General features: G+C 42.4%; 1 protein-coding gene across 1 annotated transcript in view; it reads right to left on the bottom strand.

The window, feature by feature from the left end:
• Positions 1–18,300, bottom strand: part of RYR3 (ryanodine receptor 3) — a 336,967-nt gene that overhangs the window by 145,858 nt on the left and 172,809 nt on the right. Inside the window, exons 39-44 of the mRNA XM_056852142.1 lie at positions 17,235–17,508; positions 16,147–16,261; positions 11,821–11,950; positions 6,602–6,705; positions 4,977–5,112; positions 3,900–4,080 (exon numbers count right to left, since the gene is read on the bottom strand). Of these exons, the coding sequence (XP_056708120.1) occupies positions 3,900–4,080; positions 4,977–5,112; positions 6,602–6,705; positions 11,821–11,950; positions 16,147–16,261; positions 17,235–17,508 (940 nt within the window). The remainder of the gene's footprint in view (positions 1–3,899; positions 4,081–4,976; positions 5,113–6,601; positions 6,706–11,820; positions 11,951–16,146; positions 16,262–17,234; positions 17,509–18,300) is intronic.

Below are 18,300 nucleotides of genomic sequence, written 5' to 3'. Positions count from 1 at the left end.
TGTGTATGTTAACTGACTTGCCATAAATTGTTGATTAGTTGCTGCAGTACAGCATGTTTTTAATGTTTTAACACCAGTTTTGTTGAAGTGAAAATAAATATATGTTTAATATTAGCGACCATTTACTTTTTATTCCTGTGAGTGGTTGTCGTTAGGGCTGTCGATCTGGTTCATCCCGAACCAAAAAACAGCCGAATTTTCCCTGATTCGGCGGTCTCTACTTCAGATAGAACCAAAGTAAAAAAAGGCGGGAAAACGACGTGCCGAACTCAGTGAGTTCGGGCGGACACCGAATAAATTCGTACAAATTCGGCACCCCCAAAGGAGCATTCTCCCACGGCCAATCGGTAGCCAAGCTGGGTCTTCTTCTGACCAATCAGTCGTGGGTGAGTGCATGAGCCCGGCCGCTGTGCAGGAGGGAAAGAAAGAGCATATCTGTGTGTGTGAGAGAGATCCCCATGGGGAGGGTGTGCACATTTTTTTTTTGTCAGCTTGCCTTTCAGTCAGACCCCCGGGCCGGGGTAATGGTACGGCCCAACTGCCAAGACAACCAGACTCCTGGGCTGGGGTAATGGTGCAGCCGAACTGCTGAGGCAACCACAACGGCCTTCTCCCAACTGCCGAGGCAGCCAGACCCCTGGGCCAGGGTAATGGTATGGCCCAACTGCCGAGACCCTTCTTGCAAGAACCCCCAAGTTTTGTAACGATTGGGTCAGAGGGTCCCAAGATATGGGGCCCAGAAGGGTCCCTCCAAATCGCCCACAGGAATAAAAAAAAAAGGTAAAGGTCCCTTGTGCAAGCACTGGGTCATTCCTGACCCATGGGGTGACATCACATCCTGACGTTTTCTAGGCAGACTTTTGTTTGCGGGGTAGTTTGCCAGTGCCTTCCCCAGTCATCTTCCCTTTACCCCCAGCAAGCTGGGTGCTCATTTGACCGACCTCGGAAGGATGGAAGGCTGAGTCAACCTCGAGCCGGCTACCTGAAACCAACTTCCGTTGGGATCGAACTCAGGTCATGAGCAGAGTTTGGACTGCAGTACTGCAGATTACCACTCTGCACCACAGGAATAAAGCCACTTAAAGCACATTGGCGTCATTCCACGGCTCCGGGGGGGCATTTCTGGAGGTAGAGGTCCTAAACTTTCAGGGTAACTTGAGGGGACCCTTCTAGCAAGAACCCCCAAGTTTTGTACAGATTGGGTCAGAGAGTCCCAAGATATGGGGCCCGGAAGGGGTCCCCCCCAAATCGCCCACAGCAATAAAGCCACTTAAAGCACATTGGCGGCATTCTGCGGCTCTGGGGGAGGCATTTTTGGAGGTAGAGGTCCCAAACTTTAAGGATAGCTTGAGGGGACTCTTGCAAGAACCCCCAAGTTTTGTAAAGATTGGGTCAGGGGTCCCGAGATATGGGGTCCCCCCCCATCTGCCCATTGGGGTGAATGGGAACAGGCGATCCTTAATGTGCATCTCTACAGAGCAGCAAATCCAAGGCAAAACCTCCCGTGCATAAATGGCCAGAGTGTCATGAGAGATCCTGAGCAGTTGCTTCTGCTTGCTGGAATCAGTATGGATTACTCCTCCTGACCCCCTGCTTCTGCTGGAAGAGAAGACATCCACAGTTTGACCCATTTTGGGGCTTTTATCTATAACCTTTTTCCTGTGTGTGTGTGTGTGTGTGGGACCAGATTCTCTCTCTGTGTGTGAGGGGGGAAGCCAAGGTGGGGTGGGTTTGATTGCCTCTGTCTGGGACTGTGCTTTCTGCTGTTTTCATCAGTTGCCAACTTTGGAGTTAACTGTGGGTCAATGAGTCTCTCTCTGACTGGCTGCTATTGTTTCCAATGGGCTGTGCAACTGCTTCTGTTGTTTCTAATGGGCTAACCTGTCATCCCATGTCAGTGAGTCTCTGGCTGGGCCGTTCTTCTCCTTCGTTTGGAATTTGCGTCTTCTGGTTGGGAGGGAGGGCTGTTCTGCTCGGGGGGGGGGGCTTGATCTCCTCCTTGCCAGTGTGATTTTGGGGGGTTTGCCTGTGCCAGGGGGGGCTTGATCTCCTCTTTGTGAGTGTGATTGTTGCTGTGGAAAATTTGAATCCAGCAGCATGAAATTTATCAATCCTGAAGATACGCAATTTGCGCAGTTCGCACTTACGCTAGTAGCCTTATGAGATGCACTTTGGCTGCTTTGAAATGAAAAGATACGTTACCCATGCTAGTTACGCTGTTTACTTACGCTTTGAGCGTTGTTGGATGCACTTTTGGCGTAGTTACATCAGCACTTAGAAGCCACGGACTGGCTTCTACTGTGTGTGTGTGTGGGGGGGGAAGCCAAAGGGGGGGGTGCTCATTAGAGATGCACATTAAGGATCGCCTGCTCCCATTCATCCCAATGGGCAGATGGGGGGGGGACCCCATATCTTGGGACCCCCTGACCCAATCTTTACAAAACACGGGGGTTCTTGCAAGAAGGGTCTCGGCAGTTGGGCTATACCATTACCCCGGCCTGGGGGTTTGACTGCCTCAGCAGTTGGGAGAAGGCTGTTGTGGTTACCTCGGCAGTTGGGCCATACCATTACCCCGGCCTGGGGGTCTGGTTGCCTCGGCAGTTGGGCCATACCATTACCCCGGCCCAGGGGTCTGACTGAAAGGCAAGCCAACAAAAAAAATGTGCACACACCCCCACACCCCCACGGGGATTTCTCTCTCACACAGAGATGCTCTTTCTTTCTCTTCCTGGGCCACACAGCGGCTGGGCTTACGCCCGGGACCCTCTGGCCCAATCTTTACAAAACTTGCAGGTTCTTGCAAGAAGGGTCCCCTCAAGCTACCCTGAAAGTTTGGGACCTCTACCCCCAAAAATGCCCCCCCCGGAGCTGTGGAAAGCAGCGAATGTGCTTTAAATGGCTTTATTCAGCCAAATTTATTCCCGAACTCCGAATCTCATGCCGAATTGCACGGATCCGAATCGGGAGAGTTTGGACTTCGGCATTTCCCGAATTAAAACGGGCCGAATTTTGGCAAATCCGAATTTTACTGAATTTTGTTTTCAACAGCCCTAGTTGTTGTAGGGGCCCCAGCACACTGGTTTGCCCAGGGGCCCATAATGCTGTTAAGATGGCCCTGAGAAGGAGCACTGTATGTATATGCGAGTGTGTGTGCTCATCTGCTCCTCCCACAGCAGCTTTTCTCCCCTACATGGTTTAAAAAACATGCCTGGAAGCAAGAAAAGTCTTATCTGGAATAATGCAGTGGTAGAAACAGTGTGCGGGGAGCAATTTGGAATGGAGAAGCAACAGGTGCTCACCTAGTGTTATACATCTGGTTATTTAAACTTGATTTGTGGCTTTCTAGTAGCAGAAAATTAGATCATAGACTCATACAGTTAAATTATTTTCATATAAATAGCAAATGAAATACATTAAGTGCCTATATACACACAGTGTTTCAATTTCAGCTTAGCAAATCCTGATCTCTGTGAACAAAAAAAGATAGCTTGACATATGACACTAGTATACACTCATTACTGTCAACAAATATGAATTAGGGCCTAATAACCTTATGGACAAATTAGTTCAGCACTACTAACAATGCTCAATCTGTATCAAAGTGCACCACTACAGCATGCACTGCAGTTACACAAAGACATAAGCTCACTATTTTAAAAGACATAAGCTCACTATTTTAAAGCAAAGTGATTTCTTTAACAGCCAGTTAATATAAAAAACAGTCCCCCTGATTTTGTCTGATTACTTCGACTATTTCTAGTTCAGTCTCAGAATTACAGAACCAAAAGCATTCTATTACAGTTTGATGTTGTATCATAATTGTCAGTACACTGACAATCATAATTAATTTAAACAGCATCTTCCAAAAATGATGGAAGATGTTGCTTACTTTCACTTACAGTTCCCTTTTATATCCCTGAGAGGGAAGATCAAGAGCTGGGTTCTCCAAGATCTTAATTGCTCCTTGCATAGCAGCCAACAAACCATTTCCTCCTTCCCCTCTAAGGGCTGGGCCAAAACATTCTGGGCGTCGAATAAGAAGCTTGACAACAACACTGGCATTCTCCTCAACACTTTCACCTAGAGGCATAAACAAAAACCCAACTGAGCAAAAACTGAGCAATAAAACCCAACAATACAATGGATCCCACAATCAGGGATTTTTCCTTATTTCCCCTCTCCCAATTAGTCCCTTCCAAACCCTTAAAGTTTACTGGGAACCTGCATGGAGTAAAAACTATGTAGGAGGGGTGATGGTGGTATGGAGGGGGATGAAGGAAGCAAAATCATATATTCCTTTTCTTCTGCAAGCACCAGCTCTAATATTCAAGAGGCAGAAGGGTGATTTTTGAGAGCATTTATAACCATGTCTATTTAGAATCTTACTCAGGTGTATTCAGTGGTGCTTAATCTCAGGAAAATGTTCTTAGGATTTCACTATTTGCTGCTCTCTTGCCCCATGTCTATGCAGCTTCCCAGCCCACAAAGCTATTAGTCTATATAGGCTCTACAACTTTAGGAATCAGCTTTCCCAGGGAGGGAAATGCTAGAAAGATACTTTATAGCCAGCACCTTCTGCTGATGAACCACAAGATCGAACCCAGTGCTGGGTGAGTTTAACCCACAACATTATATATATTTATTCACGCATAGTTAATTAGTCAGCTTTGTCTTTTCATATATGTGATATAGATATTTTCTTCTTAAATAAATGTTGATTCTTAACAAGGCACAAAAGCGTCATCCCCAACAAATGAAAGTAATCTCTATTTCTTCACTGATCTGCAAATTTATATCATACTCTTAAACTTTTCAATACAAATGTAATAGCTAGAAATTTATTATTACAAATAACTAGAGTTACAATATTTGCAGCTTGATACTAGGCAGCATTTCTTGATCTGTTCTTACCTAATATTCCACTTCTTTATCTAATTTCCCCCAAATATGTAATCAAGCCAATAATTTACACTTACCATTAACAAACACAGCAAATCTTAAGAATGATAGGTAACGCTCCCCCTCTATCGGATTCCAACCAATGTCAGGATACCCTGTTGCCAATAGCATTGGGCAGCTCTGAAGTCCACAACCTGCCAAGTAGGTTACAACCTGGAAAATATAAACCCAGACACAGCATTACACGGTGGGCTCCAAGAAATCAATTCTTAACTACAAATTAAAAAGATAGGTTTTATTTATGTGTTTATTAAAACATTTATACCCTGCCTTTCATGGTTTAAATATGTGGAAAAGTTCAAGACTCAAATAGGTAATTACTTCAATCTGGAAAGATCTCCTTCAAAAAAAATCAGTTTTCATGTGAAGACGTTTCTAAACAGGCAGAAAAATTATGACAGCTAGATAGGGTCCGGAAGGGGACTGTGACAAGCCTTTTTTACCTATGGAGGAGATGCACAAAGTCTCCTGTGATTTTGTGGGATCTAGATTGGTTTTAAACTATAAACCTTCCCTCAGTTACTAGGCATTCTAAAGGGAGCAAGTGTATAGGCTTTGGGTTCACTATTGTGAGGTAAGAATTGTAGTGCACAAGAAGTATATAAACAGGAAAGAAGATTTATTTATTTACAATTTTAGTTTCAATGAACAGACCAGCAGCACAAGTCTCCTGGTAGACTGAGGAGAAACCTGGCTGAGGCACTTAAATTTAAATTAGTTATGGATTCAGAGAGTAGTTGGAATTTTCTTCAGTGCTTTCAGGCACAAATGTTTTACTGACTAGCCACTAGGTTGGATCCTCTCTCACACAGGAAATAAAGTTATTTTGAAATTGGTAACTTGGTCTCTAGCATAAACTCACTGTAGAAAAGAAAAGGCTCTGAAGAAGCAGAGCAACACATAATTTGTTTGAGGTAATGAAAGCTTCACACACAGTTTTGGCCCTATGCGCTGCACTGAGGACCCGCCCAGGGTTGCCAACCTCCAGGTACTAGCTGGAGATCTCCTGCTATTACAACTGATCTCCAGCCGATAGACATCAGTTCACCTGGAGAAAATGGCTGCTTTGACAATTGGACTCTACGGCACTGAAGTCCCTCCCCTCCCCAAGCCCCGCCCACCTCAGGCCCCCACTCCAAAAACCTCCCGCCGGTGGCGAAGAGGGAACTGGCAACCCTACCCCCCCCATGCTTTTGTGCAGTTCGGTTTGGTAAAACTGTGTGTGTAACTCGGTTGAGAGATGGCACTGCTACAGCAGACATGATTCTTCCACTGACATTTTATGTTCCTTGTCAGGGGTTTTGAATTGGACCAATTAGAACAGCCACCCAAGACAGGGAATAAATGGCTGAAAACTCTTGAAGCTATTAACTGTAGTCACAGAAAGTGCTATAACTAACATAGCAGTAGGGCTATGAGGCAATCTTTCTTCTGATGCATTAGCATAGTGAAAGTATATATTGTATCCTTCATACGTATATGGAATATTTATAACAACCCAGCAGCTTGAGAAATAATGAAAACTATTACTATTTTACTAATGAGTGAATGGATTGTGGCAACTTAATACAAATAAACAACATGGGTAATGAAAATTAAGTACAAAAAAGCAGAGGAAAAACTCAGATGATAAGTAATTTACCTTTTCTAAGTCTGGCTCCTCCAATGCAAGCGCGAGCTCATTATTGTCCATTACAGAGGCAGCTGCTACATCTAGTGGGGTAGAACCTCTCATAGAAGGAGAGGCTGGAGGGGGGAAAAAGTGAAAACCCACAGTGACTACAGTAAAATGATTACATTGCAGTTCCATACTTTATACAGCAGAGGGCAACAATTACATAGCAGTTCAGGAGAAACTCAACCATTTTCCAGCCTTTTAGAGTTTTAGTTCAACTTCTTAGCCTATTCTCATTACTGAAGGGGGACCCAAGACCTTTATTTCTCTCATTCATTATCCCTTATTATAATTTGTCTTTATTTGTCTTAGAGCATGGTCAATCTATGATTATCAAATTCTTATACACAAAGTATGCTGCTTAAAACAGTAAAAGTATGGCACTGTCAGTTGAGAACTGTGCATGAAAGTTTAAGTGCTTGATTTCCCTGCAATGGAAATGAGCCCAATTAACATATCTGTATTTAATTTAGAGACATTAACAATAGGCACTACAGCTTGTATATTTTGGATTTTAAATTCAAACTTTTTAAATTCCAATGTCTATGTTTAAAGTAGGGTTGACAGGTCCCTCTTTGCCACTGGCAGGTGGTTTTGGGGGCGGAGCCTGAGGAGGGCAGGGTTTGGGGAAGGGAGGGACTTCAACGCCATAGAGTTCAATTGCCCAAGTGGCCATTTTCTCCAGGTGAACATATCTTTATCGGCTGGAGAGCAGTTGTAATAGCAGGAGATCTCCAGCTAGTACCTGGAGGCTGGCAACCCTAGTCTAAGCTGTATGAGGGTATACTGTAAACAAAATGTCTTCCTGTGATAGATTATCATACTTTCTGAAAAACACATGCATTTTACCCTAGCTGACAATATTAAGAATTTTCTGTCAGTCTACAGTATTCTTAATTTTGTCAGCTAGGGTAAAACGCTCTTTATTTTCCATGTTCTCTGAATGTCCATGATAAGCTCAGTTCTCTCAGTTAACTCCTCTGTATTGAAGCCCCTGGGATCAGATTCCCTGTCTCCTCAACTGGGACAATGTTAAAATCTGCCAGGTTGACTAAAGTCAGGAAAAAAATCCCTAATATGACACAAACAGGAAGAATATTCTTTGTTAGTAGCACACTATTGTACCAATGTAGAATTACAAGTACTTACAAGAATTACAAGAATTACAATGTAGAATTACAATGTAGAATTACAGATACCATACAGCCCCATCCAACAATATGGAATTCTAAATTTTGCTCTGTAAGCATTACAAAAAACAAAACAAAAAACAACTTTCATCTGGCAGGAAAAGAGGAGCTAGACTACTTATTTGCCAAGTGAAAAGCACTGCTTTAGTTGTGCCTAGAGCACAGGTTGGCAAACCGCGGCTTGCGAGCCGCATGCGGCTCTTTGGCTCCTTGCGTGCGGCTCTCGCACAAACGACCCGACACACAGCCAGAGGGTGGGGGGATCTAGGAAGGGGGCTGGGGAGGGGCCGCGGTGGGGCGCAGGGTGGACCCGGGTTGGCGAGTGGTGGCGTCCGCCTCCCCGGCCACACCACACCACGTGGCCCCTGGGACTGCGGCGGGGCCCAAGCCGAGGCCGCCGGGAGGCGGTGGAGGGAGAAGGAGGCTGGCGTAGCGCAATCCCCCACCCTCGTTGATATGCCAGCCGAGCGGAGGCGGCTGCAGGTGAGTGCGTGGCGAGGAGCGTTTCCCCCCTGCGGGTGCACGGCAGGCCATGGACTGCGCTGCACTGCTGGGAGGGGTGGCGAGCGTGCTGGAGGGTCTGGCTGGGGGGGGCTGTCAGCTGCTGCACGTGCACGCAGGGATCGTGCCCGGCCAGGGCGGGAGGCGGCCAGCAGAAGGTGGTTGGTGGGCGGAGGTGCGTTTAGGTCAGAGAGGGGGCAGAGGGCTCCTCGGGGCCTGGCGGCGGAAGGAATGGGCAAGAGCCGGGGCTCACTGAGCGCCTCCTCTCTGCTTGGTGAAGAGTGAATGGGACACCGTGTTTGCCTGGGACACTGTGTGGCTCAGTGGTAGAGCATCTGCTTGACATGCAGACAGTCCCAGGTTCATTCCCCGGCATCTTCAGTGAAAGGGCCCCTTTCCCCTTTTCCCCGGCCTTTTCTGGACTTCCCGGGGCCCGTGCGTGGCCGGAGAGGGAGTGCCGAAGGCTTCTGCCTGGTTGCACCAGGCTGCGGGGCCGCATGTGCGGCCCTGTGTGTGTGTGAGGGGAAAGCACACAGTGGGGCACCGACCAGTTCTGGGCCACCTAGACAGGCCCTGATGGTGCCCCACCGCTGCTGTGCCCCACCACCTCCAGGAGGCACCCGTCAGAGCTCAGCCGCCGCTTGTCCTCCACCACCACCACATTCTGGCAAGCACCCAAAATGGAGGGAGGGCTGATAAACTGGCAAACTTAAGTGGAGGAGTGAGAGGATTTGGGGATCATGATGCACTCCTATTCTCTCCAGGATCAGAGGAGCATGCCTATTATATTGGGTGCTGTGGAACACAGGCAGGATGGTGCTGCTGCAGTCATCTTGTTTGTGGGCTTCCTAGAGGCCCCTGGTTGGCCACTGTGTGAACAGACTGCTGTACTTGATGGGCCTTGGTCTGATCCAGCTTGGCTTTTCTTATGTTGTAATGGCCTTCATCTGTTTGAATTTCACAGCCAAGTTGTCCTTCCCCCAAATTGTATTTGTTGCACTTTGCAAATTTGAGAGATTGTCCGCAGCCCGGGATTTTGCTAGTATATGGCCTGTTGTTTGAGTGACTGTACTGACTGTTACCGAAACTGCTCTTCGATTGGGGAAATTAGCATGAGCAGTGGCACTAATTTATTTATATAGCGGAATCACCTAATGTATACCACGGTTGTTTTCAGTGAATCTCAGAATAACGACAGACCAAGGAATTCCAGATTAAAAGTGTTTATATAGATTCATTCATTCAGTGTTGCAAATACATACATACAAGAAACTAAGAATAAAAGGAGGTAGGATTAGAGATGTTTCTCAAGGAGAGGATATTGTTGATGGGGTGATAAGTTACCGATCTAGAAGTGGAGATGTCCAAAATCCGTGGCATATAGGTACAAAATGAAATATAGCGGGGAATGGGAGAGAGATATATCGGAGACTTGAGCCAGCCAAGTCACCGGAGGGGGGGGGAGTGTGGAGCTCCGCAAAACTCAACACACACGATATAAGCAAGGAGAGGTAGGGCAGAGACCAAGAAGAAGAAGAACCTTACTGTTCTGTCGGGGAGGACAAAATATACCCTTCTCTTGGGGGGGGGGAGGTTGAGATTCCCCAGATGGCTCCTATCTACAAAAAAGGGATCAAAGACTTCAGTTGCAGAGATTGGGCAAAGTGACAATTTGTAAACTAAGCTGGCACCAATGATTTACATATCTCCGGGATGTCTTGACTCGATCTTCTCATGTCTGACAAAACCTCAGGAAGGTGTGAATCTTTACACTCCAGGGATGCAGCAGAGGAGTATTGATGCAGATTGCAGCGGATGTTTTTCTCTCAGGATACTGGTGGAGGGGGACTGCAGGAGAGAGCGACATGATGCTCTCGCTTCGGTGTAATGGCTTCCCTTTGGGGAAGCCATGGGTGACCCGATCTCTTGTCCTGGACAGCCTGGTTATGCAGCAGAGCGCAAGCCCAGAGCAGCAGGCTATTAACACTTAGACAGTACAGTTAGTCTTTGAAGTAGTTGCCAAGACCAGGGCGGGAGGTCTGGCAGCGCATTTGGCAACATGACCATCATAGGGTTCTTAATTATTAGATTTGGGGAAAGCAACCCTTAATCCAGTGTTTTATATACATTAAATTCGCAGAGCTTGTTTTTAGAAGTATTCTTCTTCAAGTAATAAATGTAGCTGCCTTTCATGTGAGAGAGCTGACTTTGTTTCAATTTATGCTATTTAGAACATTAATAGACATCGTGACATCTTGGGGACTAGCTGTGCTCTAGCTGAAATACAAACCTGACTTACCCAAACTTTCCATGGAGATGCAAGGCCATTGTTCACATTAAGTGTTTGTCAGACATTGTCATGATTTAATTTTATGGATACCTTACTTACAATTTAATTTGTATCAATAAATAAGATCATTATTAAGTATGATATCAAGTTTTATTCAGTGTACTTATAGTTTAATTAAGACTTAAAACTTTAATTAAAGTTTATTAAGTTAATAAACAGTGTACCTACCTATATAGTTTAAGTTTAGGAAATTTGGCTCTCAAAAGAAATCTCAATGGTTGTACTGTTGATATTTGGCTCTTTTGACTAATGAGTTTTGACTAATGAGCATTCCCTTACAACTTATCTATTAAGTCTTTATTTCCCCACTGTATTTATACCTAAGTAAACAACATCAAAAGCAAGTAGTTCTAAATTGTTCACACTATATTTAAATAAAAAGATGTACCTTACAATTATAATTCAGTTCCCATAACTCTAATGCTACTGAAAAAGTAGGAAAATACACATGTGCATTGTTTTCAAGCACAATTCAAAGAGGTGGTTCTTATTTTTAAAAGCCTTAAATTGTTTGGGCCCTAAGGTACCTGAAGGACTACCTCCTCTTGTACTATCCAAATCACCAGTTTATATCATCACCCCAAGCACTGTTCCCTGTGACCCCACCCATTATGCAGGTGAGGCAGGTGGCAACTAAAGACAGTGCTTTTTCAGTGGTAGCACTTCCCCATCCCCCTGAGGTTTACCTGGTACCCTTATCAGGTTAAACCTCTGCCAGGTTAAAACATTTGTGTTTATCCTGGCATTTAATTAACATTTTTGTCCATATTTGGTTAATATCTTTTCATTTTATGGCCTGTATCCTATCTGATTGTTTTAGGATGCCTTTATGCTATTTTTATGCATATTTTATCATATGTTATGCTGCTTTTAATTGGTTGTGTTTTTAAGATTAGATTGGATAGGTTCTATTGCTGGTGGACTAGTTTACTGTACCTGTTCTATTGAGTTTTTGAATTTGTTTTTACCAACTTGAGCAAGTCTCTGGAGAGGCAGCGTACATAAATCTAAATAATGTAATAAACATTATTGTTGTTCTTGCTAATAATGACAAGAACATTTAACGTCAAAACAAAACCATACAATATGCAAACGCAGAAAGGACAAATTACGTAACTGTTAGCTGCAAAAATTGTACAGCATACCAAGTCCCACACTGCTGTTTTCAAGTAAGTAGCTTAGATGCTCAAACATGGCTTTTTGGTTTTGGCGACTGATTCGGCAGAAATAGCACAGGAACCGACAACAACTTGCCACCATTTTAGGAAAAGCAATCTACGGGAAGAAAAACATTAATAAAAAAGTATGAATTTATTTTCAAGTTACTCATTAATTAATATTCATTTATTAAAATTTAAACCCTGTCCACAAAATGAAGGATTCTTGCTAGCATAGTTAGGATTAGCTTTTGCTAAATTTGTGCTCTTGCCTGTTATCAAATCTTGGTAAATGATTAGACTGATAGAGCTCCCTTCTTACGTTTTAGGATTCTCCTTTTAGTATATCAAGAATTAAGCTTCAGATGATTAAGATTTTCAAAATGGGATTGCATCCGGATTCCTGTATCTACAACTGCAAACATTTTGTCTTACTACTGTAAACATTGTTAACATTTTGGTTATTTATTATTTGGCCACATTTTGTAATTCTTGTAGACATCTATTTGTTACATGTTCAATCTTCGGCGTAGTAAATAATTAATGTGTTTTTTATCACAGTGTATTGTGGTTTTGGTTTGTATTTCACACTGTGATCCTTCATTTTCCCCCCTAATGTATATTGAGGCCACAGGAATGGAGGCAATCCCACTGTAGACTTCCCTTGACATGAAATGACGGGGATGCTTTTTTAGTGGCTTTCGATTGGAGGCAGATCAAGACCGCTTAGCCTGCAAACGAAACTTGTAAATCCAGAAGCTGCAAAAAAGCCTGCCAAAACAATATAATTTTGCATAGCCACCTAGAACATAGCAGAAAAAATGACTTTACACACAGCATTTCATGTCATTCCACACAACTAGGGCTCTTACAGAAAATGTCAAGGATCTCATGGATGCTGACCTGAGGGGACATTCAAGTTAATTGCTCTGAGAAACTGCAAATCTCAGAAAGTTTCTATTGTGCAAGAACTTGATATGCTAAATGCCAGATTAACTGACCAATTCCAATTAGTGACCACATCATAATTATATTTTGAACTCTGCAAAGTTCAGCTAACAGCCTGGGCAGTCTGCAATGATATCTTCTGAATAAGGAACTCAGAGAAAATTTTTGAAAGTGTGCAAATTGTGCATATTCACAAAACTAAGTTAAAGTGAAACAGAATTTGACTGCACTATTATTCTTGATATCAATATTAAAAAAAAGATTAGTCAATTTGCGTAATGTAATAAAGTAACCACTGTTTAATTTATGACAAAGGTATTCTCTCCAATCTCAATAATGCAACTGCTTTAGGGACATAAAGTTTCCAAAGGATGCTACCAAAGGTGTTATGAATGGAACCAGCTGCCTTGGTACAAATAGTTACCTGCTCTATTACAGCAGGAGACCCACTCTATGGCTGGGATTTATTCCATGTTAAATTCCTCTTTCTTTGTCCCTAATGTGCTATAAGCCCTGACCTGGATGGCCCAGGCTAGCCTGATCTCGTCAGATCTCAGAAGCTAAGCAGGGTCAGCCCTGGTTAGTATATGGATGGGAGACCACCAAGGAATACCAGGGTTGCTGTGCAGAGGAAGGCACTGGCAAACCACCTCTGTTAGTCTCTTGCCATGAAAACCCCCCAAAAGGGATCGCCATAAGTCGGCTGTGACTTGACGGCACTTTACACACACACCCAATGTGCTATAAGGAAAACCTGTGTAGAGCTCTGGTGTATTTCTATGACCTAGCAGCCAGAAAACTCCTAGACTGCCAGTTTTACATGCAAAATCATTGTGCATAAAATTTTTAAATATTCCTAGATTATATTCCAGTAGCACCTTAGAGACCAACAAGATTTTCAGGATATAAGCTTTCCAGAATCAATGCTCTCTTCATCAGATACCAAGCACTGACTTTCAAAAATGTATACCCTAAAAATGTTGTTGGTCTCTAAGGTGCTACTAGATTTGAATCTAGCTCTTCTACTGTGGCTATCCTCTGAAATGATCTGCTAAATGTAGAGAAAGGAAAACCAGGAATTTTCTGTCTAAGTAAAGGAATTAAAATGCTATGTCTCAACCACTTGCATCACAGAGGGGATGTCTGGGTCAATACTCAAAACCATTAGCGATGTTCTCCTGTCATCTGAAAACATTTGTTATACAAAATTTGTCAGCCTAAGTAAAAACCTATAACCATTCAAGTGTCAAACAACAGAGTGCCATAAGAATTTTCCAGCTTCCTAAAATATCAGCTGCGTAAGTAGTATTAGAATTCTGAGGCTTCATCACTGACAAATAGCATGTCTTTGAAATATCTCCTGCTGGCATCATCCAATTATTTTATGAATATTTTTTAAAACCACTTTAACACCATCACATCCAAGCACCTTCCACAAGTCTTAAAAGAACTGAATGATGTCTGCTATTTTTTTTGTCTCGTCATGTTCTCAATTTAAAAAATAAAATTGATTTTTGATCATTATCATCTTAAATTAACACTGATTTTTTATTAATTTTATGAAGGTAACCACATTATTTCACCAAAATCAACAGAGAATCTTGTTGCATAAAGTAATGTCAGAAGGATCTTTGTTCTCATTTGCACCCTGTAGATAACACATCTCTGTCTTCTACTGCTGTTTTCAATTGATGCACCTTCTAGATTCATTGTGTAAATACCCTCATGTTTCTGTGTATTCTGCCAACTGAAGGTAACATAATATCTTATGTATATCTTATAACTTTGGCCCATAGAAAAGTATGCTATAATACATTTATTCATCTTTAACATGCAACAGGATTCTTTGTTCTTTTGCCTTTTTTTAAAAAAACAGCCATGTATATCTATACATTTTATCCACCTTTCCTCCAAGGTGTTCAGGGTGGAGATGGCTACCCTCCCATCTTCTTTCCACAACAATCCTGCAAAGTAGGTTAGGCTGAGAGAGAGTGACTGGCCCAAGGTCACACAGTGAGCTTCGTGGCAGTGGGGCTTTGAACCTGGGTTTCCCAGGTCACTTACAAACAGGCTTGTTACTGCAGTTTCTCAGCTAAATTGCAGCATTTTGGCACCTTTCAAACATGTCTTATCTAACCCATTTGCCTCTAATATGTAGCCCCAAATTATGTATAATTATTTTATTTATATCTTTATAACCCTCTTTTCTCTCTAATGGGCCCCCAATATTCTCTCTCCTACATTTTATTTTCACAGCAACCCTGTGTGAGGTAGGTTATGCTGAGGCAAAGTGATTGGCCCAAGGCAAGAATCCACAGGAGATTGGGGATTTGGACTTGGGTCTCCTAGATCCTACTCTGACCCTCCACCCCTATAAGGCTATATCATATGGCTTCACTATATGTCAATACTGACCTATCCATAGTGCCACACAGACTCGACTACTTAGCCAGGGTACTGTATAAACTGGGGCGCAACACACATAAAATTAAACACTTGTAAACTCTACTTATTTTTTGTTCATTCATTAATGAAGGAGTTAAGCACATCCTTAATTATGACATGCTGCTATTCATAGGACTTTAAAATGAGGTCACGCCAACTCCTATCCTCTTCCCCCTTTCCTGTTAGAATTGCATTGTTAGACGAATTAACCAACTTGTATTGGTAGGTGTCAGAATTTGTTCAGAAGTGTAGAGAAGCACTGTGACATTCCATTACAGAGTATATAGTTGAAAACAGTTTAGCAGCTATCATAATAAAGCATAACAAACACACATATATTTATTTATATATATTGTTGTTTAAAAGTAGCATTCCCTTTACTTATAAATTCTGAAAATATACATACTGTTTCCAAGCACATTCAATGGAAAGTGTGATCAAATTTAAAAAATTTTTTTTAAAAAATATGCTGAAGATCCCTCAACCCTGAAGCAGCTTTTGGGAAGGAAGGAGACTTGGTCCATGATCATGTCCACTCAATGGAGCCAACCCTATTTTTTTTAACTGGATGCAGCACAGTGATCTTTGTAGCTACATCAATATGCACTTAAAGGTATTTATCAAAAGGCATTCTCAATATCAAAAGGTTTTGTCTTCAAAAGCTCCCAATAGTGGGCTATTTTACTAATAACTACTACTGATAAACTATATAGAACTGATTTGGCTGAATTTTCATCTTTTTCTTTATGATCTCTATAGCCATTCTCTAACGCCAGAAACTTTGTCTGTACGTAACCATGAACATCAGTGACAATCCTTTCATGTATGAGTGAAATACATCTTCCTTGTTGGCATATAATTTCTTCCAGCTCCAGATGGCATGCTTTGCAAAAATCATAACAAACACATGTGCAAAATTACCTGAGATTTGTCTCCTCCAAGAACATTTACCATTACTTCCATAACCGTCTCGTGCATACCGAGGACTCTCATTAAATTAGGATGCTGATAAAATACTTTGTTGTTCATTATATCTCTACATAGAATAAGAAGAAACAAATACAATAAAACTTTTTTAATGTTATTCTATCAGCAATGTGGATTGTTGAGTTGTTTTTCCTTTCATAATCTAAGATACATTACAAAAACAAGAACATTTCTATTTTAATGATAAGATTGTGACAGGTGTATATTATGCATTTTCTCTTTCAGCCTTATGATTGTATTGAATATACCCTCTGATTCAGCAGCACTTGCATTCCCCAATACATTGAACTCATCATCCTCAAAGTGGGGAGGGGGAGCCAGTTTATTATTAGATACAATTATGTGCGGGGAACATAATTGTATCTAATAATAAACTGGCTCCCTCTCCCCATTTGAATTACAGAAGCCAGAAAACCAGGCTGCCCACAGACAAGAAAGAGACTCGTACATACTCAGGGGATGCCCCAAGTATGCAATAAAAGGGACTTGGTATACAGCTAAAGTAAAAGAAAAGGACTCAAAAATGGTGAAGGGGCAGAATTTGGAGAGCTGCTGAGCATTAGTAAAGGGGGGATTGCAGGGGGAGGAGAAATCAGCTTGAGAACATAGAGAATCACAGAAGGAATGATTGTGGGGGTAGGATTTCCAAACTGTCCTCCTTTGCAACTCAGTTGGGGTCCCCACTAGGTTTAGCATTAACATTAAAGTGCTCTACCCATAGCTAAGAGGGAGAGCATATTCACTGCATACAAGAAATTCCAGGTTCAATCCCACGTATTTCCACTGCCAGTCAGACCAGACAGTTCTGTGGTCTAGGGGATCAGAAAAAGGGGGATCAGTATGGCTGTTATGCACCAAAAATAACTGAGTCAAAACAATGTATATGCTAACATTGCAGAGTCAGGTTTATACTGGCCTTATGCCTCCACTACAGCCAAGGCTCAAGACACAAAAAGTCTTCATATTTATGTAGCAACCTTATGTTTAAGAGTTAAAAGGAAAATGATGTTTATATTTCATACCCTAGGCCATTAATCATAAGCAATTCCTCTTCTTTTCCCATCCTGACACTGAGAAGGGAGCGAATTTGACCCAGTGCTGCTAATAAATTGATTGTATCCTGCACAGAGGCAGCACTTATAGTGTAGGATTTCCTCAGAGCCTGCAGTAGCTCACCAATGCTGTCATATTGCCTTCGAAGGAGGTTAAACATAATGCGAACTAATTCTGGATCTTGGATCTGATCTTCTTGAGCCCAGCGAACCATAGTTTGAGATATCAACTTCTTCAAAGTAGCTGAAATGGAAGGTTAGAAGGGAGAACAAAAGAAAATACAAACTACCTTCTTCAGCAAATAAGGCATATCAAAGGATTATTTTAATTCAATAACTAAGAAATACAACTTGCAATGGCAGTACAAAGGATTCACCAGGGATTTTAGCCAGGATACAACATCTCCGTCCCCATGTTGAGTAGAAAAGGCTTACACTGAGCAAGTGGGAGGATTTGGCAGTTTTCATTTTCACCTGCATCCCCTTATGTTGCATCTAACTGCACTCCAGAATATCAACTACACTTCTGGACTTTATAGTCTTAGTCTGTAGACCGTAACATGTTCTTGAAATCTGGTGCTATAGCTTGGTCTTGGGCCCTGCTAAGCCTGTGTAACAGGGCCCTGGTCTTCTGCCCCAATCGCTGATCCTGCTAGCACTTTGTGAATATCTGGGCACTGACAAAAAAGCATCTTCCATTTAGCGATTTTTCATGATACATATTGAAAAGGTGAAGAAAGAAGGCAAGCAATGAACCAACTGGCTGGAAGCATCCCCGTGATGCATGATACTGCCCTAACTCTCATTCGGCTTTGTTTGCCTTTCTTCTAAATAACAAAACGGCAGGGCTCTGTTAAGATTAATGTAAGAAAAACACAGACTAAACTTGAATTCCCAGTTCACATTGCCAAAGCTATGTTTCCTGCAGTGGCTCTCTTTAGTCAAAATAAACTACATATCAAGAGGTCAGCTTTTGAAGGCAATTTTTAGATATGATATTTATAAATAGCAAAGAATTTTCAGTCAGCATGAATAC

The sequence above is a fragment of the Euleptes europaea genome, chromosome 6, assembly GCF_029931775.1.
Source record: "Euleptes europaea isolate rEulEur1 chromosome 6, rEulEur1.hap1, whole genome shotgun sequence".
NCBI classification, from domain to species: Eukaryota; Metazoa; Chordata; class Lepidosauria; order Squamata; family Sphaerodactylidae; genus Euleptes; species Euleptes europaea.
Note: the sequence above shows the minus strand (reverse complement) of the source record. Positions and strands in the feature narration are given on the sequence as shown.